This window comes from Gymnoscopelus braueri (genome assembly GCF_963280865.1).
Source record: "Gymnoscopelus braueri genome assembly, chromosome: 11".
In the NCBI taxonomy this organism is placed as follows: domain Eukaryota; kingdom Metazoa; phylum Chordata; class Actinopteri; order Myctophiformes; family Myctophidae; genus Gymnoscopelus; species Gymnoscopelus braueri.
Window position 1 is genome coordinate 55,415,142 of NC_137613.1, and position 23,258 is coordinate 55,438,399.

At 41.2% G+C, this 23,258-nt stretch overlaps 1 protein-coding gene across 1 annotated transcript in view; it reads right to left on the reverse strand.

The window, feature by feature from the left end:
* Positions 1-13,691: 13,691 nt before the first annotated feature.
* The window catches only part of LOC308094771 (metaxin-1-like), a 19,220-nt gene continuing 9,653 nt past the window's right edge, over positions 13,692-23,258 (reverse strand). Inside the window, 8 exon segments of the mRNA XM_080441597.1 lie at positions 13,692-15,664; positions 20,730-20,871; positions 20,873-20,888; positions 21,051-21,127; positions 21,415-21,510; positions 21,512-21,544; positions 21,546-21,599; positions 22,244-22,336. Coding sequence (XP_080297723.1) covers positions 15,438-15,664; positions 20,730-20,871; positions 20,873-20,888; positions 21,051-21,127; positions 21,415-21,510; positions 21,512-21,544; positions 21,546-21,599; positions 22,244-22,336 — 738 coding nt within the window. The 3' untranslated portion in view covers positions 13,692-15,437.

Genomic DNA, 23,258 nt, shown 5'->3' on the forward strand with positions numbered 1-23,258 from the left:
TCAAATCAGCCTCATGGTGGCGCTACAACAGGCCAATTTGTGTTCTTACCTATAACTCCACCGATCTACATGTATGTAAAACTTTGTATGTACACTACCTAGAGGCCAAGGAAAACCCTCTGCCCTGCATTTTTTAGGCCGACTTATGTAAAACACATTTTTGGATATTACTCCTTCAGATTTTATCAAAATTTCACACAAATCGGTACACATGATCTCTATAGTCATGTGATCAAGACGTATTTGCTATATTTTCATATTCCATCCTGATTGGCTAAGATTGACATCTAGAGTTTGCAGGAAATATTGCGGTGAAACTTTGCACTCACATTTGCACTACGTTGAGGAACAAATGCCACCCTTTCAACATTGCCCTATTACGATTTTATTTTTTTTAATTTTTTTTACTCCTACAAATGTCCCAAACATCACACAAATAGGTACATATTATCTCTTTAGTCAAGTAATCAAGACGGATCCGTCCAATTTTTCACATTCCAGCCTGATTGGCGATTTCCGAACATTGCTGGCCCACACTAACCTACCTGACCTGACGCCTGTGCTCCGAGGAGCACTTTTTCGAGTTGATAATAATATGACTTTATCTATAGGTCAGGTTTGTTTGTATATGGAGGATTTTGCCCAGAGCATGCAAGGTCCTAAAGTGTGCATACTTGAGAACCCAGAGTTTCCAGTTGATTGGATGGCAAACCACCCTCAGTACTTGTCATTATTGAACCCTGAAGACGCACGCACGCACGCACGCACGCACGCACGCACGCACGCACGCACGCACGCACGCACGCACGCACGCACGCACGCACGCACGCACGCACGCACGCACGCTGAGTTATCTCTGCCAGGCCGAGAGAGGCATGGCGAGAGAGTATGTTTTGCCCCCTGTCCATCCGTCCATCCGTCCGTCCGTCCGTCTTATTGAAATAGATCAAATGTCAACTTTTATCAATCCTTCTTCAAATTGACACTGACTTGAAAGCGTACATAATGGATAACCTGTGTGTGCGTGCATCCGTGCGTCCGTGTGTGCGTGCGTGCGTGTGGCTGTGCCCGCCCGCACACACGCGCATGAGTGAGTGTATGTGCTTTTCACCTTCTCCAATATGTTACAGTAAGCCTGCATGTGTGCATGCGCGCATACACACGCGCACATGTGTGCCTCTGTACTTCCTCTTTTGTAACTGTTCTGCTTCCACTTTCAGTCTTTCCCCTCTTTTCTATTTTTGCCTCCTCTGCCCCTTTATCCAGCGCCCCTTCTCTCCTCTCCTCCTCTCCTCCTCTCCTCCTCTCCTCCTCCAGTCATCAGCCTTAGTGTCAGATGTGTCATCTTTCACAGAGCTCAGAAGCAGAGAGGAATGTGAACTTGAGAGTGTACATACAGTGGTTAGCACTTGATAACGTCAGTAATACCATCTGAGTGCCTCTGTGGTACCACAGAGGCACCACCACTACTTGGTGGTGCCACATTTGACACCTTTTTTTTAGGTGTAGTGTGGCTGATCGGCCACGATGTGGCGCATGTGAGTCCATGAACCCTACAGTACAGTATTAGCAACAGGGGAAGTGTGAATGCATTTCAAAGTGATTGTTATTTTTATTTTTTGGAAACATAGAAAATAATGCAGTCCTTAGGATGAATTCAAAAGCAATTGTTTCTTTAAACACAACTGTGTTTCATGGTGGAAGAAGTACACAGACATTTTACTTAAGTAAAAGTAGCAATACCACAATATAAAAATACTCTATTACAACTAAAAGGCCTGTGTTCAAAATGTTACCTGAGTAAAAGTACAAAAGCTTTGGCATCAAAATATACTTAAAGTACCAAAAGTAAAAGTACTAAAATGTTGGAAAGTAGCCGTTGTACAAGCTTGTAGATCGGCTATTTTCTAATGGCCGTGGTATAAAATAGGGCTAAAGTGTTTTATAATATAATAATTTATATCTGCAAAGTAGCCTAACTAGTAACTAAAGTTTTCAAATAATTGTAGTGGAGTAAAAGTACAATATTTGCCTCTGCAGATGTAGTGGAGTAGAAGTAAAAAATACTCCAGTAAAGTAAAAAACACCTCAAAATTATCCACTAAGTTCTAGGCTCCCCAAACTGGAATCAAACCCTGCTCTGCAAATTGTAAGGCCACTCTCTACTCCACTACACTACTGGTGCAGTGTGTATGGGGTCAGGACTTTTTGTCTTCAAACCTCTAAATAAAGTATTCAATCAATCAATCAAAAAACTTTTCATGGTTGGAAAAACAGAGAGAGAATGAGAGAGTTTTCATCTGAAGAATTGCTGGGGTTCCACAGAAAATCTCTGGTATCAGTCTGTCTGTCAACGACATGCATTGACATGCAAATTAACTGGTTTAACACCGTGGCCAGGGTCTTTTGTTTGTCTCTAGCCAAAATCACAATGGACTCAGGAGCCCAGGAGTTGTGCCCTCCCCCCACACACACACAAGCACACTTTTATTTTGTACTACACGTTTTCAATTGCAGTTTGTTTTCATTTGATTTTTAAGTGGATTTGCTAGTTTAGTTTTTAGTTTGTGAAAAGGCTTAGTTTTAGTTGAGTTTTTAAATTAGTTGTATTATTGTAAGGGTAGTCAGGGGCAATATTCAACAAGCTCAGAATAGTGAAAATGGCAGATCTACAAGCTCACAACACGTTGCATTGCTACAACTGCTGTTGTCATCGGCTGCGTGGAGACAGAAATGAAAACTCATTCTGAATTTTTGCTTAATCATTTTTAATCAGCTTTGCTTAATCATTCATCAAAAGTTATGAAAGTTCTAATGAAGGAACGGGACTCAACTGGTGACGTTGACAGAGAAGCATCAGAAAGACTCATCAGACTTACAAACATCCCATCAGAGAGAATTAGATGCATTTGGGGTTGACCTTAAAAGGGCAGTCGATGCCCAGTTAGTACTGAAGACAGAGAGAAAAACTCTAAAAATGTAATGAAAACAAAGTGCAATTGAAAACATGTAGTCAAAACAAAAATACAAATGTGTGCGTGTGAGGATAAAATTCTCTGTTGATTTATCTCTGAGAGTGTAGCCTAAAAATGTATGTATCCACTAGTAAAGTCACTCTGGTTTGGTAACAAAACTCGCAGTCAAGAGTCCATTGTGGCCTAGGTTTGGCTAGAGACAAACAAAAGCCAAGGTGTTAAAGCAGTTAATTTGCATGTCATTGCATGTCGTTGACAGACAGACTGATAGCAGAGATTTTCTGTGGACCCCCAGCAATTCTTCAGATGAAAACTGAAAATCGCTTAACTCTCTCTAGCTAAAAGCTAAATAAAACTATAAATACACTATATAACTGCTCATAAGTCCTCTTTAAAGCTTTGTTCATTAGCAGTACTACGGTCATTAGAAACTAAATTCCCATGTGTGGCAAATGTTCATATCGTTGCTGTCGGGCAGAAACCTCTTATCTCCATATTCTCTTTTTGTGTTTTTTCGTAAATTAACGCCCTACTTGATCATACTACAGCGTCACACAAAAGCATCAAAAATAGCAGATCTACAAGATCAAAACTCGGCGCGAAGCGATGCGTTTTGTGCTTGTAGATCTGCTACTTTTGCTACTTTTGAATTTTAATCCTGAAAAGCAACAGTTTTGGACAGAGATGATATGCGATTTCTTGCCAATGTAAAGTGCGTTATAAATAAAATCCATTATTATTATTATTATTACTCTCAGAAAGTAGCAGGTTTGGGAGCTGCAAGCTTTTTATCTCTGACTTTCCAAGGAGTAGTGCACAGAACATAGAGAAGGATACACGTCCTGACCCCATACACTTATCACTGCACCAGTAGTGTAGTGCAGTAGAGAGTGGCCTTACAAGTTGCAGAGCAGGGTTTGATTCCAGGTTGGGGTGCCTAGAACTTGAATGTGCATAACATTGAGATGTTATTTACTTTACTGGAGTATTACTGTACTTTTACTTCTACTCCACTACATCTGCAGAGGCACATATTGTACTTTTACTCCACTACAAAGATTTGAAAACTTTAGTTACTAGTTACTTTGCAGATATAAATGATTATATTATAAAACATATACAGCCACTTTAGCCCTATTTTATACCACGGCCATTTGAAAATAGCCGATCTACAAGCTTGTAGATCGGCTACTTTCATTTTAGTACTTTTACTTTTGGTACTTTAAGTATATTTTGATGCCAATACTTTTGTACTTTTACTCAAGTAACATTTTGAACACAGGCCTTTTAGTTGTAACAGAGTATTTTTATATTGTGGTATTGCTACTTTTACTTAAGTAAAATGTCTGAGTACTTCTTCCACAACTTTCCATGAAACACAGTTGTGTTAAATATGCTTTAATGTAATAAACATATTTGTTATAAAGAATATCTTTAAAGTGGCAATATGCCTACATCCATAAAATGCAGGTTTACAAGTGCCAAAAAGTGATTACAACTTCTAATTGTTGATTGAAAGATGTTATTGTTTCTTCCTGTCCTGGGAACTTGTTTCCACGGAAAGTTATATTTTAATCTTTTCAATATCTATGAAATTTAAAGATTACAGCTCACTCAATGTACCCATTGAAATAACTTTAAAGGGCTAATCTAACACATGATTTTTTTTTTTTATGTTTCATTCCTGAGGGTTATATTGAATAGCCCACTGAGTGCAATTTACCAAAATACATCTTGATAATATAACCCATACAATTATTTGTTTCACTTCTCAACAAGTTCAGCTTCAATTGCAGCTTCCATCTGTTGACTGAAAGCAGCCCTGTCTCAAATAGACACAACATGCCTGTGTCTGGGCATTAGTTGCTCTCTACCGCCATCTAGTGGCTAGTGGCACCACATAGAAAAAAGCGGTACCACAAAAATAAGTGGTACCACAGGGGCACCAGAGGGGTACCACCCCTGACATTATCAAGGTACAACCACTGTAATAGAACATATTTGCTTTTAAGTGATTTACTGAACAATAAGGATTTTGGTTTTGGACTAATAGCGTTGGAGTTCCTTTCTATAGCTCTCACATGAGTTTTCTTGATGCATTATATCAGCTTTTAAATTAAACAAACGCTAAATGTTTATAAACAAAACGTAAATGCTTACAAACAAATCCAAAATGTTTATAAACAAATCCCAAATGTGTGTAAACAGTTTTTTTTTTTTATATAAACAAACCATATATTTATAAACACATCTCAAATGTTTATAAGCAAGCCATGAATATTTATGAACAAACCATGAATGTTTATAAGCAAGCCATGAATATTTATGAACAAACCATGAATGTTTATAAACAAACCATAAATGTTTATGAGCAAATCCCAAATGTTTATAAACAAATCCCGAGTATTTATAAACAAACCATGAACGTTTATAAGCAAATCCCAAATAAATAAATATTCGTGTGTTTATAAACATCTATGGTTTGTTTATAAACAAACCAATTGTTGCACACATGCAGGCTTACTGTAACATATTGGAGAAGGTGAAAAGCACATACAATCACTCATGCGCGTGTGCGTGCGTGCGTGCGTGCGCACGCACGCACGCACGCACGCACGCACACACACACACACACACACACACACACACACACACACACACACACACACACACACACACACACACACACACACACACACACACACACACACACACACACACACACACACACACACAAATCATGAAGATTGTGCACTTGGTGACACGTTTTAGATGGTTGGCATGGTGTTAGGTATGGGCATAAGGTTTTCAAAAACCATCGCAAACGAGTTGAGCTTGCCGTCCGCGATGGCTGCCGGGAGCGTAATTCTCATTCATTACTCAGCGTTGTGTCTAACCCTAGGTTTTAGGGCTCAAGGAATTTGACTGAATCAGTCAAATTAGCATCAGTTAATTATTTATTGCCAAATTCAAATTCATGAAGTGTGTGTGTGTGTGTGTGTGTGTGTGTGTGTGTGTGTGTGTGCGTGCGTGCGTGCGTGCGTGCGTGCGTGCGTGCATGTGGAACATAAACATACTGTACACTCATATAGTGTGATTATGTAATGCTCAAGGCATGGACTCCCTCCTGAATCTCATAGATTAGAGAACAACACTGCCACCTGGTGACACAAACCTCTCACTGCACACTCCACTGTGAAATAAGACAGCTATGAATAAAATAAACTCAACCAACATCCACCAAGTGCACCTAGCAAGTATCGGAAGTGTAGCATGCTGGGAACTGGAGTTATGGCTGTTTAAAGCCCAGCCCATAGGAACACAGAGGTGGCGGAGCAATGGTGCGCACCTGGTGTGGCTATTGTGATGGCAGACCCCTGGCCAGTGTTGGTGGAAAGTTTGGTGCGGATCGGCGCAACGGTGCGCCTAGCAAGTCCTCATGTTACGTATGTGCGTGCGTGCGTGCGTGCAGTGCTGGCTCGCACGTGTGTAGTACTGGCTTGTGTGATGAATTAATGTAAGTGGTTGCATCTTTGTGTTGCAATCAGCTGCAGCTGTTGAGGCCGTGCTCGGACGGACAAACACACACGGTCAAAAGTAGGAGTGGTTGCTTGGCACCACTCAAAAAAGAAGCCCGACATCGTCTTTGTCTTTGCGAACGGAGTGTCCATGCCCATGGCCAGGAAGCTGGACAAAAAGGACATTGTCGTGCAAGGAGACGTCTTACACCCAGAAGACAAGGGGATGCAAGAATCAGCTATTTTCAAACATTCTAGTACTTTTACTTTTGGTACTTAAAGTACGTTTTGATGCCAATACTTTTGTACCTTTACTCAAGTAAATTTAGAAGTCCGGACATTTACTTGTAACAGAGTACTTCCACATTGCAGTATTGATACTTTTATTTAAGTAAAACATTTGAGTACTTTTTCCACCACTGTATGTAACTCATATTTTCATTGTAACCTCGGAGTACACCAGAGACACATAACACATAACAGCGGATCAAATAAAGTGTTGTGAAGCAAGGACCCAGGTATTGTGGCATGGTAAATAGATTATTGTCTCCGCCAGGCCGAAAGGCATGGCGAGAGAGTCCGTCCGTCCGTCCGTCCGTCCGTCCGTCCGTCCGTCCGTCCGTGTGTGTCCGTGTGTGTGTGTCCGTGTCCGTCCGTCCTGTCCGTGTGTTACCAGATAATCTCTGGCACCGTTGGCCCGGTCGCTGCGAAACTGTGCACACACACTCCCTGGATACCAATTCAGAACCTCTGCCTCAAATTTTCACATGGGCCTGTTATAGCGCCACCTGGAGGCCAATTTGTGCAAAACCCTTTTTTTTTTACATTACTCCTACAGAATTTACCCAAACGTCATGCAAATCGGTACACAGTATCTCTATAGTCATGTGATCAACACGGATCTGTCCGATTTCCCATATTCCATCCTCATTGGCTAAGGTTTGCTTCCAAAATTTGCAGGATTGGTCCGTTTTGAACAAAATGCCTCAAATCATGAACGCAGCTTGCGATTTCCGTGAAATTTCACAAACACATTCCCACTAGGCCAAGGAAGAAATGCCACCCTTTTTCCCATTGGCCTGTTATAGCGCCACCAGCAGGTCTAATATAGCAAAACACATTTTTGGAACAAAATGCCTCAAATCATGAATGCAGTGTCCGATTGCTGTGAACGACCTAAGAATAAATGGCACCCTTTTCACATTGGCCTATTATAGCGCCACCAGGAGGCCACAATAACATACCTGACCTGGCGGAGACCTGTGCTCCGAGGAGCACTTTTTCTAGTTGGAAATCAAGCTGTCATGCCAACCAAATTTTAACATAATTCAGCAATGTGATTTTCGAGTTTAAATTATAGTTTGTCCCTATCTGGGCCACTGGAAAGAAATGCTGCCCGCCCCTGATGTAGGATGTGTGCAGGGTTGCAATCAGGAGCCAGAGGAACCGGAAGAACTGGATCCAACATTGAGAAACCGGAATGGGTTCCATCACATTTGGAACCGTTTCCTGTGGGTTTTATCACACTGTCAGAGCTGCTATGTGGACTTCACGTCTGCTATACAATTACTATACCGGTGGTTCTCAAACTTTTTTAAGTAAATGTACTTAGTTACTTTCCACCACTGCCATTTGTACATTCTCAGTGTTACAGCCTTGTACAAACTGATGGGCAACTGGAGTCACTCTGATAGCATAATATGAATCCTTGAAACAAATTCCACAAAAACATGAAGAAACAAGTTATGTCTGTATGGTGTGAATGTTGGTGCTGATGATTGTATTTAATTCCACACTTTATAGACAGCTTGTTACTTTGTTGTCAACCATATCTTATAATTGGTCCTCACTAATCCATTATAAGCACCATTTCTGTCTACTCACTCTGTGTCTCATTGGTGGACTGTGGACAGTTCAGAAACCTGCCAAACAGTGACATCATCGATGGGGAATCCATTAATAGAAACTACACACTTTCTCTTCCTGAAAAGTTAGCATGCTGAAATTGAAAAAGTTATTGTTCTTGCATCAATAACATAAAAAATACAAATAAATAAATGTGTCATTTGGACGTCGAGATCGACATGGGAACGGTGTGGATCTCGGACTTCATGTGACCAACCTGTGACGTCGGTCAGCTATGACATCAGTCAACTATGACATAGCTGTGACGTATGACTCCAAATTTGGCCACGGTTTTCAGTGTGAAGTTAACCCATTCAATCCGGTAACGTCATTTTAGATTTCTTCGGCTATTCAAAAATAGCAGATATACAAGCTCATAGAGCGGCACCGAGTGCGGCACTATGAGCTAAGCTTGTAGATCTGCTATTTTCTTTTTTTAAACCGTGAACATTTTTACAAATCTTTCAATATATATATTTTAAAGCGAATATTATATAATTTTTCACGATTTTCCTACAAGCTCATAGCGCAGCACTCTGTGCCGCGCTATGAGCTTGTATATCTGCTATTTTTGAATAGCCAAAGAAATCTAAAATGACAGAGATGCGTCCCCGGATTGAATGGGTTAGATATATTTAACTAAATAATATGGTATGAAACGTACTGTATGTGAAACAAATTAGTGGAGGTACTTCTGTGGCCTGCGTGCATAAAGTCAATGGTTTGCAAGATTAGCTCCGGACACAGAGACTGACACTGACTCTCAGAGACGGACGACTAGCCTCTCGACGACAGCCATGCTGTAAAACATTGGTTCTCAAAGTGCCCCCCAGGGTCCTTGGGGGGGTTCCAGGGAAATGTCCCCAGCAAAATGTCCCCAGCAAAATGTGTTAATATAGCATCACAATCATTTTAACCACTTTAACCTTTTATACTTTGGCTATTCAAAAATAGCAGATATACAAGCTCATAGCGTGGCACCGAGTGCCGCGCTGTGAACATTTGTAACTCAAATCTTTGCTTCTGGGGGGTCCCTGGAACAACATATTTTGAGATGGGGGTCCGCGGCCAACTACATATCATTTTGGGGGTCCTTGACATGAAAAAGTTTGAGAACCACTGCTGTAAAAAGTTTTATATCGTTGCTGCTGGGTGGAAACCAATGTCCAAAACTGTTCCTTTTTTATTACTATTCAAACAAAACAAAGACATTGTGAAAATAGCTCATGTACACGCTCACGCGTCGCTGTGCATGCGCTATTTTCCCTACTTTTGAGCAACAGTCTAAAAAATATATAAAAATGTGAAACATGGATACAAACTTTCTGCCCAGCAACAATATCTTCAAATCACCACAGATGATATCAATGGTGGGCAAATGTTTGAACGATCCACAGTCCACCTCTGAGACACACAGAGTGTTTAGACAGAAATAATACTGTCCCTTATAGTCAGTGGTGGAAAGTAACTAAGTACATGTACTCAAGTACTGTACTTAAGTAAAATTTTTAGGAATTTGTACATTTTACTTTAGTATTTCCAATTTCCAATACTTTTACTTCTACTCCATTACATCTCAGAGGTAAATATTGTAGGCCTACTTTTACTCCACTACAATTATTTGAAAACTTTAGTTACTAGTTACTTACTGTAGATTTGGATTGTTATTACAAAACATACATTACCCACTATAAACATACCTTACCCCCTATATACATTTATACCTATAGCTACCTATAACATTGTGAGCTACCTATAGCTCACAATGTGTCGCGATGCGACGCATTGTGAGCTTTTAGATCGGCTATTTTCAAAAGATTTTTATACATTTGAAAACTTGAAATGGGACATTCTGCATAATGAGTACTTTTGCTTTTGGTACTTTAAGTACATTTTGATGCCAATACTTCTGTACTTTTACTCAAGTACATTTTGAATTCCGGACTTTTACTTATAACAGAGTATTTCTATATTGCAGTATGGATACTTTTACTTAAGTAAAACATTTGAATACTTTTTCCACCACTGCCCATAGTGAGCATTAGTGAAGACCTATATGCTATGTAGATGATGTAGAAAAAAGGCTAAATGTTCCTTTAATGAATCAGCCCCGCTGACTGTGAGCGAGCCTAGTTTACATGTATACTCTTTACTCGAATGCTTGAAACTGTAGGAAAACATGGCACAAAAGGAAGTGAATGAAGCTAGGAAGCACGACAGAGTTGGCGCAGTGTGTGCACAGAATATAAGGCTGACAAGATGGATCAGTGCATATTCAACAGTGGGAAAAATAAAACAATGAATGTTTGCTTCCATGTTTTTTCTGTTCAACAAGGCGGGCCTGACAAACGTTATGAAGTGAGATGTGAAATGGAGCCCCACACACACACACACACACACACACACACACACACACACACACACACACACACACACACACACACACACACACACACACACACACACACACACACACACACACACACACACACACACACACACACACACACACACACACACACACACACACACACACACACACACACACACACACACACACACGTGTGTGAATTTATTTTGGGGGTCCCCAGATGATAAGCTTAATGTGCAACATTACTTTCTCACTCAACAGTAAACAAACCAACATACAGTATAAGTGTATACAGGGTATCTGCGCATTTCTAAAGTGACAATCTGATGTCTTTTAAGATCATTTCTATCGTTGATTAGTCACCTTTACAACAAGGTACAGCTTGTAAGGATCAGGCATTCGTGGAAAAAAAACCCCAAAATTGCCAAAATTGCGCAATATGCTTCTGTTGGTAATCGCTCTTGTTTTGAGCGACCTGCCAGCAGTGGCAGCATTATTTGGTGTCAGCCCTGGTACCATTTACAAACTTAGGACCAAGTTCTGTATGACTGGTGAAGTCAAAGGAAGACAACAACCCAAGAAGACACCAAACAATGCATAATCTGCATAACGGAACACCAGCTTCACTTGCCCTATTGCACGGGTCTTATCCTGAAGGGACAAACGTGGAATCTTTCCATGGGGGCAGTGTTGCTGATTGGAACATACACAAACTCAACAAAGTTGCACGACCCATGTTCAGGTGCCAGTCACACACCTGTGACTGGCACACACCCCTCAGCAGGTGTGTGCTGGCAGGTCGCTCAAAACAAGAGGGATTACCAACAGAAGCATAGTCGAAGGGTTCACAGATTGAACTAAATGTAATGCCTACAATTCCAAGAGCTTGTCAGGGAGGGGGGTCCCCGGTTCAAATGTGATTATTTTGGGGGGTTGCTGCCTGAAAAGGTTGAGAACCCTTGGTCTAAACTAGGCCTACCACAGTACTGTTCGCATTGGATGCTCAGAACATAACGCTATAGTCCCCATGGAAAAATGTAAAGAACAAAGTGGCTCCGACAGTCATCTGTGTACAGAATATAAATAAGTGGTGAGAGGATACCCTGAGGTACACTGTATCATTTTATTGAGGCACCCAGTGAGCCATAGTCGGCTATTAGACCTAAAACCGGGTTATAACCAGTGGTGGAAAAAGTACTCAAATGTTTTACTTAAGTAAAAGTATCGTTACTGCAATGTAGACGTACTCTTACAAGTAAAAGTCCGGAATTAAAAATGGACTTGAGTAAAAGTACAAAAGTATTGGTATCAAAATGTACTTAAAGTACCAAAAGTAAATGTACAATTTTTTTTGAAAATAGCCGATCTACAAGCTCACGATGCGACGCGTTGTGAGCTATAGATCGGCTATTTTCAAATAGCCTATGTATAAAATAGGGCTGAAGTGGTTAATGTATGTTTTATAATGTCATAATTTATACCTGCAAAGTAACTAGTAATAAAAATTTTCAAATAATTGTAGTGGAGTAGAAGTAAAAGTACTGAAAACTCTCCAGTAAAGTAAAAGTACCTCAAAATTGTCCATAAACGTGCATAGGCAGGCTGCCTAAAAAACCCGCCTTAAAATGTTGTTTCAACCAATCGATTTTTTTTCCCCACACAGAACTACAGACATCTGTAGCATACTGGGACTACCATTATATTTTTCATGCAATACAAAAAAATAAGGTATTAACTCATTCACTGCCAGAACTTTATTTTTTTGCGTTTGCCCACTGCCAGAGATTTTTAATTAAAAAAAAAACGTACTCAAAAGATACAAAATGTTTAAGTTTTAAGTTAACAATGAAGTGGATGGGAGTCTAGATCTTCAACAAATCATATCTCCTTGGTCTTTGGGTTAAAAAATAAATAAATAAATAAGAAAAAAAAGAAAAAGAAAAAAAAGATTTTTCTTTTTTTTGAAAAAAATAAGTCGTTTTAGTCGTTCTTGGCAGAGGGGGCTTAAAGGACAAAAGTCGTTTTAGTCGTTCTAGGCAGGGAATGAGTTAATTTGAGGAGCCGATCGTCCCCTCAGCCAGGTCTCGTGTGAGAGTAGAAGTCGGGTCATAATAAACGGTTCAGGGTCACATCATTTGCATACACATTAGCACATCATTCATAGACTTGGTTCTTTTCTTTTTACCATTTTATTAAGCTTTGTTTTAATTTTTTTATGCAATACATTGAGAATGTTTTATTGTATTTTTTTAATGATTGCAAATGTATATTATCGTCTTGGACCACAGGAAGACTAGCGGTCGTTTAAAGGGGAATACCACTCATTTTCAACATTGAAATATGTCATTAATACACCTTAAAGCTGTTGTGTGCGACATCCGTTTACATCCGTGTCCTCGTCGTGGCCACTACAGCGCTAAACATATCAGCATAAACGGTAAAGAATGCCAGCACTAGATGAACCCTGTTTTAAAAAACTCTGGCACTTAATGTGTTAATGACATAGTTCAATGTTGAAAATGAGTGCTATTCCCGTTTAAGGCGTCAGCTAATGGGGGTCCATTTAAACGAATAAACATCTTGTGAGACACCATGGTTCAGAATTTGAACTTTTTATGACGTGAAAATCAAGTCAAAACATTAGTGCTTGCCAAAGACAAATCTGTCAACACCCAAATCAAGCTGAACAAAGGGTAGTAGGTTTGCCACTGTGTTGATTGATAATTTAACCATCTGAAAAGGGACTGAGGGTTTCTGGTCAGACTGCAGGCAAATACCATTTGTTTCTCAAGTCTGATCTTTAGTGATGACAAAATGATAACATCCCATTTGTGTATTCGGACATCACCGGAAATAGCTGTGTTTCCAACTATATTCAACGACACAGTCATGTGATTAAGAATAAATCAGGCTTCAGTGACGCAGTGTTCAGACTGAGACACACGTTTATAGAGATCATATTTGAATCTAGGAATGTGCTTCGAATCCGATTCACAAACATCTGTTTCATGTGGATTTATGCTGTTCACACTTGATTAAAAAAATGTATCTGATTCTAATCTAGATTTAGGACAAACATCAGATTTGGGCAGCCACTGTGAACATGGCCTCAGAGACTCTTATAAACATTGGTACAGTGTGGCTCCTCCCATGTAAAAAACTAAACAAAGACAAAGTGCACACAACAAGTTAAAGCTCCACCTACAATGTTAAATCCTAAGTGATCTTTGGAAAGGTTACGACACTCAAAATGATTTTGTTTTCCATCATTTACTCACCCTGTGAGTCACATTCCTTTACAGAAATGGTTCTCAAATATCTTAAATTTCATGGACGCCCATAACTCTGAGAGTGTACAAATGGAACCAAATGGAACCGTATTTGTACACCCTCAGAGTTACAGACCCATAAGGATCCAATTGGGAACGCTCAAGGAAACCTGAGAACTACTGCTTTCAAGAGTCAGAGAAGGAATTCTCACTGTATCCAAGGCTTCACAAGGTGAGACATTGATAGAAAATAAAAAATAATTTGTGGGTGAAATAACCCTGTAGCTCAGAGAGTGCAAATCCATGTGTATTTTTGTGTACCCTCTGAGTTCAATTAATACTCAGGATTTGCTGGTGGTTGAGTTGTTGAGGAATGCATTTCCATTCCCTGTATTGTCCTTTCTTACAAAGTATATATGGAATACATTTGACAATGTTAATGGAGCGCTTCACCTATTTTCAACTTTGACTTTATACAGCTGGTCCTCATTAATGCTCATTATAAGATGCCATCATTTCTGTCTACTCACTCTGTGTCTCATTGGTGGGCTGTGGGCAGTTCAGAAACATGCTTACCACTGACATCATCGATGGGGATTCCAAGCGAAAATACAGCCTTTCTCTTTCTCAGTGGTGGAAAGTAACTAAGTACATGTACTTAAGTACTGTACTTTTTAGGTATTTGTACTTTAGTAGTATTTCCAATTTCCAATACTTTTACTTCTACTCCACTACATCTCAGAGGCAAATATTGTACTTTTACTCCACTACAATTATTTGAAAACTTTAGCTCCTCCCATGTTACTTTGTTACTAGTTACTTTGCAGATATAAATTATGATATTATAAAACATACATTAACCACTTTAGCCCTATTTTATACCTAGGCTATTTGGCAATAGCCGATCTACAAGCACGTATTGCGACGTGTTGTGAGCTTGTAGATCTGCTATTTTCAAATATGTTAGTACTTTTACTTTTGGTACTTTAAGTATATTTTGATGCCAATACTTTTGTACTTTTACTTGAGTAAATTTGGACTTTTACTTGTAACAGAGTATTTCTATATTGCAGTATTGGTACTTTTACTTAAGTAAAACATTTGAGTACTTTTTCCACCACTGCTCTTTCTAGAAAGTTAGCGTGCTGAAATAGAAGCCATTGTTGTTGTTTTTTTTTGGTTTGAAATCTTGTTTGAAATGACCAAACTTGCCTACAGATGATGCCACTGGTAGGCAGGTCTACCGAACTGCCCACAGCTCACCAATGAGACAAATGGACATTTTATTATGGTACCATCTTATTAGAAGCATTAGTGAGGACCGATTGCATTTGAAGATTGGGTTGAAAATGGGCGGAGTGCTCCTTTAATGTCCCCTTTTAAAAGAGGAGGAAAGCCTCTAGTCCTCTTCGTCCACATCGTCCTCTGCTTCGACAGGCCTCTCTAGTGCCCCCTGTGGCTGCACACGCTCAATGCTCAGGATGCCGGTCAGGATGGCGTAGCCCAGCATGGCTCCCACAGCGAACAGCACCGACAGTACCTGGTTCCGTCTCTTATAAGGCTCGTTGTCAAAGTCACTGCTGCTGCTACCGTCCGTCTGGCCCGGAGCCTTACTGGATGGAGGCTCTGACAGAGGAACACAAGGAAAGACCAAGGTCATATGTCTTTTTCATGTTCACAATATATATCTATCCCTATCTATCTATCTATCTATCTATCTATCTATCTATCTATCTATCTATCTATCTATCTCACAGGGAAATTAGCATTCCAGGGAAATTGAAAAAGGAGCGCTCGCTTTTAGGCGCGGGGCTTCGGCGCGAGGCGGGGCTTTTCGAGACAGGGTTTTTTACGCGAGGCTCGCGAGGAGGAGGAGGCATGAGGCAGGGCTTTGATACGAGGCGGCGCGAGGAGGAGGCGCGAAGCGGGGCTTTGATACGAGGCGGCGCGAGGAGGAGGAGGAGGCGCGAGGCGGGGCTTTGATGCAAGGCCGACCTGGCTTTTGTTGTTCCCCCCCACATAGCAACCAGGAAGCTACGCTAGGGGAACGCTGAACACACGCTCACACGCACACGTGATAATAGTAATTGTCCATGACGGAGGCGCGCCGACTCAGCAGAGCTTGAGGCCGAGGAGGCGCGAGGGCCCACGCCGACCGGCCGAAGGTCTGCTAGTCGAATCAGCGCCGTCCGAGTTGTGAACCGATAGGGGGAGAATAGATCTTTTCATGGGACTATCCAGTGTCCACGACGACACACATGTGTGCGTGTGCGCATGCACACACACACACACACGCGTGCGCACACATGTGTGTGCATGTGCACACGTACTGGGGGGGTCCTAGTAGAGACAACACAGATCTAGAGGATTTAAGTGGCTAAAAAGAAAAAGTGAAAAAGTTATAAAAAATATATACAACACGGCCCTCCACACATTAGAAGGACTATGTCAGTCACCAGAAGCAGGGGCGTGGTTTTTAGATGAGTCTAACATTCGGACAATATCAGTCACCAGAAGCAGGTACTGTATGTGTGTTTTCAATGAGTCATGACATTCACTGTCAGTTTTGGTTGTAGCTCCGAAGACTAACCAAATGGACCAAATGGATTGTAAATGTTAAAGTAATTTTCAGACTTTCTATTTAAGGGACATTCAAGCTACTCTATAGAGAAAATTAGAAGAACTAAACATTGGATTTAAATAAATATCACTTAGTAATAAGGAAGTCAGAAAAAATTGTGAACATATTAGATTATATATAATATACACACATAGAACTCTTCACGGATTCAAAATGACGGATCCAAACCCTAATGGACCCCTGAAATTGGTTCCGAGAGGAAAAACGCACCCGGACCGTCGGACTGCACCCAATATTTTATGGACCCGACCCTAAAATGCTGTTCTAACACAGTAGGCGAGATGTCAGTTGTACTACATGCTGTAGCAGCCTACAATAAGAGACATTGACAATTACATTAAATTGCATGTTTTCACCTCGATTAATAATGCATCCATGATCACACATCATACACGCCATGGTGCACTTTGATTCCACGGAGGTAGCCTATAGTTTGTGCATGCTCTCTCGGCACACACTTTAACTGACAGCCATATATTGCTGCAGTAATCTGATCCCCGGCGAGGCAAGCATGCAGCCAATACACAAGTAGACCTCTTCCCATGTTCCTTATCACTGCTTTTAAAGTTACACACACACACACACACACACACAATGTTTCTTAACTTTGTCAGATAAATGAAGCAAATCCACAATACCTTTCTGAAGACGGATTAGAAAGTAAGTAATCTACAATCCATTTAAATACTGGCACCTGCCTGTTAATCCTCCTTCCTTCACCTTCCCAGAACAAAGCACAGAAACGCAGGTACACCTTCATTCAGTGGTGTGTTCTACCGTGGTACGCTGTATACGCTGTGTGGCCTGCAGATTTTTTTCATCGCCACCGTATACATCCTAAAATAGTTCGAAACGGCGTATCTGATACGTTGATACGCAATGATACGCTGCACCCAGGAGTGGCTGGGCTGGGGGGAAGCAATACAAACAGCAAGAATGTGGTCTGACCGTCTGACTAGTCTAACTCTGAGTTGATGGCTTATCATGTGTCTGGCTATTGTTCTTGAGGTAATAATTAATGGCTACTGGCGAAGGAATTCACACATTTCAACGACCTGCCATTCACTTCATTGAACTGAATTGAGTAGGCTACTTCATTAGTATTCAAATTGCGCGTCATAGCACAGCAAAATCTTGAATCTTCAATACAGTGTGTCTTCAATGCCAAGTTAATACTATTCTGTAATAGATACAGGAATGCTCGCCGTTAACACTGCTATTATATCTGATAAGCCTAACCAGCATTTATTTATAACAATCCTTGCACTTCTATGGTATTTAAAAAAAATGCATCTAAGGCTAAAAGCAGCTCCGAAGTGGTTGAGTTACAGGGTGATTAACATTAGAAACAGTAGAAAATCAGTACAAAGCATATTGTAAGTGTACTCAGTGTTACTGTGAAACTGGGCCTGAGTGGGCCTGGCCGAGTTTGTGTGGGGACGAAACGCGCCCGAAACGCGCTCAATTTTTTTACATTAATTAATTATACGCGCGTGCCGTGCGTGTGGGAGGAACTAGGGGGGAAATAGTTATAGCAGAGGTCTTCAACAGGGGGTCCGCGACCCCTAGGGGGTCCGTGGAGGTACTGCAGGGGGTCCGCGAAATTGTTGTTTGATAAAAATTTAAAAAAATGTCAAATTGTCTTTAAACATAACATGACATATTTCAATAGCTTAGTATTGAATGCACAATAACATGGTATGTTTATACATATTTTGTAGAGAAAGGCCCTTTTGCACACTTACTGGGATAGCCCGACTGTCACGAAACACGACTGTCATACCATGACAGTCATGGCGCTACTTGTTCCTGTTTTTTGAACATTTTACATTACAACCAACACATCTATATAAACGTTCAGATTTCAAATATAAAGTGCTCCCCCCCCGGCCACGGATGTTATAAGTTAAAGTTCACGGGTCTAAGTACCTGTATCCTCCGTATTGTTAAATAAAAACTTTTTAATCCGATCGCGGCCATTTTCTCCAAATCTTCTCCATATGCTTTCAAATACGCACCCCTATCGGTTGGGAGGTGTATTGCACCCTGATACATTACTTAAAAAAATTTTAAAAAAAAGAGTAAATGGCCAGTGATCGGATTAATTTTATTTTATTGAACAATACGGAAGATACGGGTACTTAGACCTGTGAGCTTTAACTTGTAAGATCCGTGGCCGGGGGGTCAGCACTTTATATTTTAAATCTGAATGTTTATGTAGATGTACTGGTTGTACATTATCAAAAAACAGTAGCGCCATGACGCTTGTGACAGACGAGCGTCATGTGAACCATGGCTACTACTGGGACAACCTGTGCGTAGGAGCAGGCAACCATTTTTTTCATGTTTATACATATAAAACACATTTTTATACATAAATATACGATATATGTGGTAGCCCCCCCTACCCTACGAGGTAGGGGGTCCCTGCTCCATCACCCCATCAGTTTGGGGGTCCCTGGCCTGAAAAGGTTGAAGACCCCTGAGTTATAGTATACCCTCCAAAAAAAATCTAGAACACACCACTGCCTTCATTGGTCAAAAGCCAGTGAGGGCGGTGCATTGGAGGCTAAGAAAAGTTAGCCCCAATGGTGTAGCCTGGGCAGCATATCTTTTCGGGTCTATGATCCGGTCGGGAGCGGAAGTAACTCTACGTCACCAGGCGTGTCATCCGCGTCATCAGGTGGCCGGATGGGCAGATCCGGAAAGACTTCACCCCAAAATAGGTTCGTCCTAATAAAATCCTTGATGCGGCGTAGTTTAGCTTATTTTTTAAATATAAATGTGCGTGCACTTTACGGAGACTATTTAGCGTCTGTATTATCCCACGGGCAAATTCTATTCCATTTAAATAGGGATTGGGGAACCAAAACAAAGCGGCACCGCAAAACCGGATGGGCAAAATCCGGAAAGAGAATTATTATTATTTTTCAGTAGGCGTGGCCTAGACCGGATCATATGGGTCTTTAACTCATTCAGTGCCACTGGACGTCTAAGAAGTCCGTTGTATCATAAGCCCTGTGCCCCTGGACGTCTAAGACGTTTTTTTTTTTTTTCTGAAAAAAAATGTTCAGAACCCAAGATATCATGATTTGAAAATGTTCTGCTCCATTCACTTCTTTTTTAACTTCTTACTGAAAAAGGCTGTATCTCGGCTCCTAAGCACTTTTTTTTTACAATGAATTTTGGCTCTGGCACTCAGACCAAACTGACAGAAATAAGTCAGGCACTGAATGAGTTAATAACGCATACCAGGCTTTCCTCCGAGGTGGAAAGACTGGTGACGCGAGGTTACCAATGGTGAGTAAATCAGTCATGTCAGCTGTCAATCACTCAACTCAATGAAAGCCAATGGAAGCTGATTTGGCCTAAAAGAAATCAGCCCGTTTTTCTTGTAACTATTTGATGTTGTTGCTGCTCTGTTTCCACCAGCATATAAAATAATCTCTTCTAAAACATTTTAATAATAATTTCTCATCTTTATTCCATAAGATAGGGGAGGGCTTTAGCCCCACTAGCCCATTGATTAGAGCCGGGCCTGATCGCAATAGTGTCTCCCCGATAGCGGTGGGGACATTCAGGCCCTTCAGGCTCCTCCATTTTCGGTCTGAACTGGGAAGATCTGCTTTCTATTTTGAGCCACCAGTTTTATAACCTGACTCTGCCAGATGGGGGCGGTATTGAGTAACCACGTTCCTCAAGACAGCATCAAACAAATGTGTGACACAAGCTTCTTGATCTGGCAGCGTCAGGTTACCAGTTTTATGGAATAATCTATAACTAAATGTTAAGGCCAACAATATCCTATATGGACAATTTAATAACCTGCTCTCAATCTCCCTACCTCACTATGTAACTTAATAGTTTTCTGTTAGGCTTTTATTTTGTTGTTCCGTGTTTCATATCTGTATGCAAGTGTCTTAATTGTTGATTTGTTGTGTGTGTAATCTCAACAGCTTTGCAAAACGTGGGCAAACCTCATTACTCCTTTCGAGAATAAATAAAGGTTTTCAACAATCAATCAAACAATCAATTCAATCAAAGGCCCACCTTGTCCTGTGTTTGGGAAGTAGAGGACCAGGATGTTGGTACAGAACTGGCTCAGGTTGTCCAAAGAGCTGAGGTGTTGCTGCAGCTTCCCGTTGGGCATCTTCATCTTCAACACAGGAGCCAGGTGACCAAACACATAGGCCATCCAATGATGACGGCCTGGATGAGACAGGGTAATTAAAGTTAACTACATCTGACATAACTACATCTGACATAATAAAACACATAGACATCCAAAGATGACGGCCTGGAAGAAACAATGTTATAGTTAACTACAACACAATGAGCTGGTCAGCCGGCATAGGCATACGTTGTACTTACGAATCACCGAAGAAGAACTTGTGTGATCCGAGTCGTTGAGATAGCAGGGTCATGCACTCCAAAGCATCACGGTACAACTGTAAAAAAAAAAACATGATACACAAATGCATGATAAACATTAAACTGTATACATAGATACACACACCTTTACACTAGGGCTGGGTGATATAGCTTCAAATCATAATGTAAAAACAATTATGTACATCATTGAACACTAAAAGCACACACACACACACACACACACACACACACACACACACACACACACACACACACACACACACACACACACACACACACACACACACACACACACACACACACACACACACACACCACACACACACACACACACACACCACACACTCTTTCTCCAGCTGCTCCCGGGCTCCAGCATGGGGTCTCCTCTGACCAGTCGGAGTTTGTCCAGCTGTTGGTTGTGCATGCGGTTTGGCAAGAAAGAAGTTCAGCGGGAAGGAGATGTTCTCTCCGTTACCAGCGCCGTGTCACGTCCACGTAGTTCTTACCATCCAACCACTGTGAGTAGATCTGCACATAATAATAATAACAACATCCAACCGCTGTGAGTAGATCTACACATAATGATAATAATTAGACATCCACCCACTGCAAGTAGATTTGCACATGATGATTAATAATAATGATAATAATAATGCTAATGGTAATGATAATAATAATATCCAACCACTGTGAGTAGATCTGCAAATAATAATAATAATAATAATAATAATAGCAATTATTCTTCATGATTGTTAGAATCGTTTCCATTATGAACATTTCAGAAATGTTAAAAAATGTTCCTGCATCCTATATTAAAATCACTGTCCACCTAATGGGTGGACAGTGGACCGATGGTGGACGTCGCAAACGTAACATCTGGACCGGCGAGCACCGTTCCTCCGATCCGCACCAAACTTGGGACAAACACTGGTCAGGGGTCTGCCATCACAATAGCCACACCAGGGGCCATGTGTATTCCCTGGCGGGCCTCCTGGGTGGCCCCTGCCAGGCCCCCTGGGTGCCACAGGGGCACCGTTGCTCCAATCCACACCGAACTTGGAATAAACACTGTTCCGGGGACTGCCGTCAGCATAGCCACACCAGGGGCCACGTGTGACCCCCAGGGGGCACGTCAGGGGCCGTCAGAGTAAATGTACTTAGTTCCTTCTTACCAAGGCAGGGAGCAGCTTCTCCTCCAGCAGAGAGACAAAGGCCAGGGTGTCAGCTCCCTCCTTGGCTGACAGGTCAAAGTCAGCGTTGTATTTCTGAAATAAATCGCAATTAAAAAGGTACGGTAAGTGATAGTTATGGGTCAAAACAAAACGTTTTATGTTAAAAGGTTAGAGCACTATATTCTTTCTGATAGTAATCATTGCTATAGATGGGTTTCCGCGCGACGTCATCACAGAGCAGAGTGCGCAATCTGCGCATGCCTGGGGTAGAACGAACCGGAAGCGCCCTTCACTCTGTTATTGTGTTCGGGATTTAGATAGGCATAATGCTGCTATTATAGGCATAATAGGCATAATGCTGCTATTATATACAAACAGATCCAACTTCCGACAAATCATTTTTATTGAGTAAAGAAGATATTACAAACTGTATAATTTAATCTACTTTCATTAAACCCGGTGAAGACCATTTCTTTTATGAATGTACATTTGACTAGAGCTGCTGCGGGTAATAGCGCCCTCTATAGGCTCACCCCTCCACTGCGCGCGCATCATCCTCTCATCCTGCCACTCAAACAGAGAGGTGTCCCTTTTGCAACCTCAACCTCTTAGGTACAACTCACGGCCAAAGCACTGCTCCACTTCTCTCCCAACTTGCTACAAAAATCGCTCATGCAAAAGTATATAAAGACTTCTATTTTATTTTCCACATTCACATGTGTCTCCTTTTATAATAATCATAAAGTGTCATAAAGTGCTGCTCGCAATTCACTTCCGCATGATCCGTCTCAAGTCAACAGCCAATCATCTGCGACACAGAGAGCACCCTTTCACGTTGCCACGTCCGTGGAAACGGGAGAGAAACAAGCGCTGACGTGCGCGAAACAAGCGCTGACATGTTGCTCTATGCAAACGAGGCCAAAAGCGCGACCAAATAAGCCCACCATTGCTTATACAAATAACAACGTCCGTGAAACGGGCGAGAAACAAACGCTGACGTGTTGCTCTATGCAAA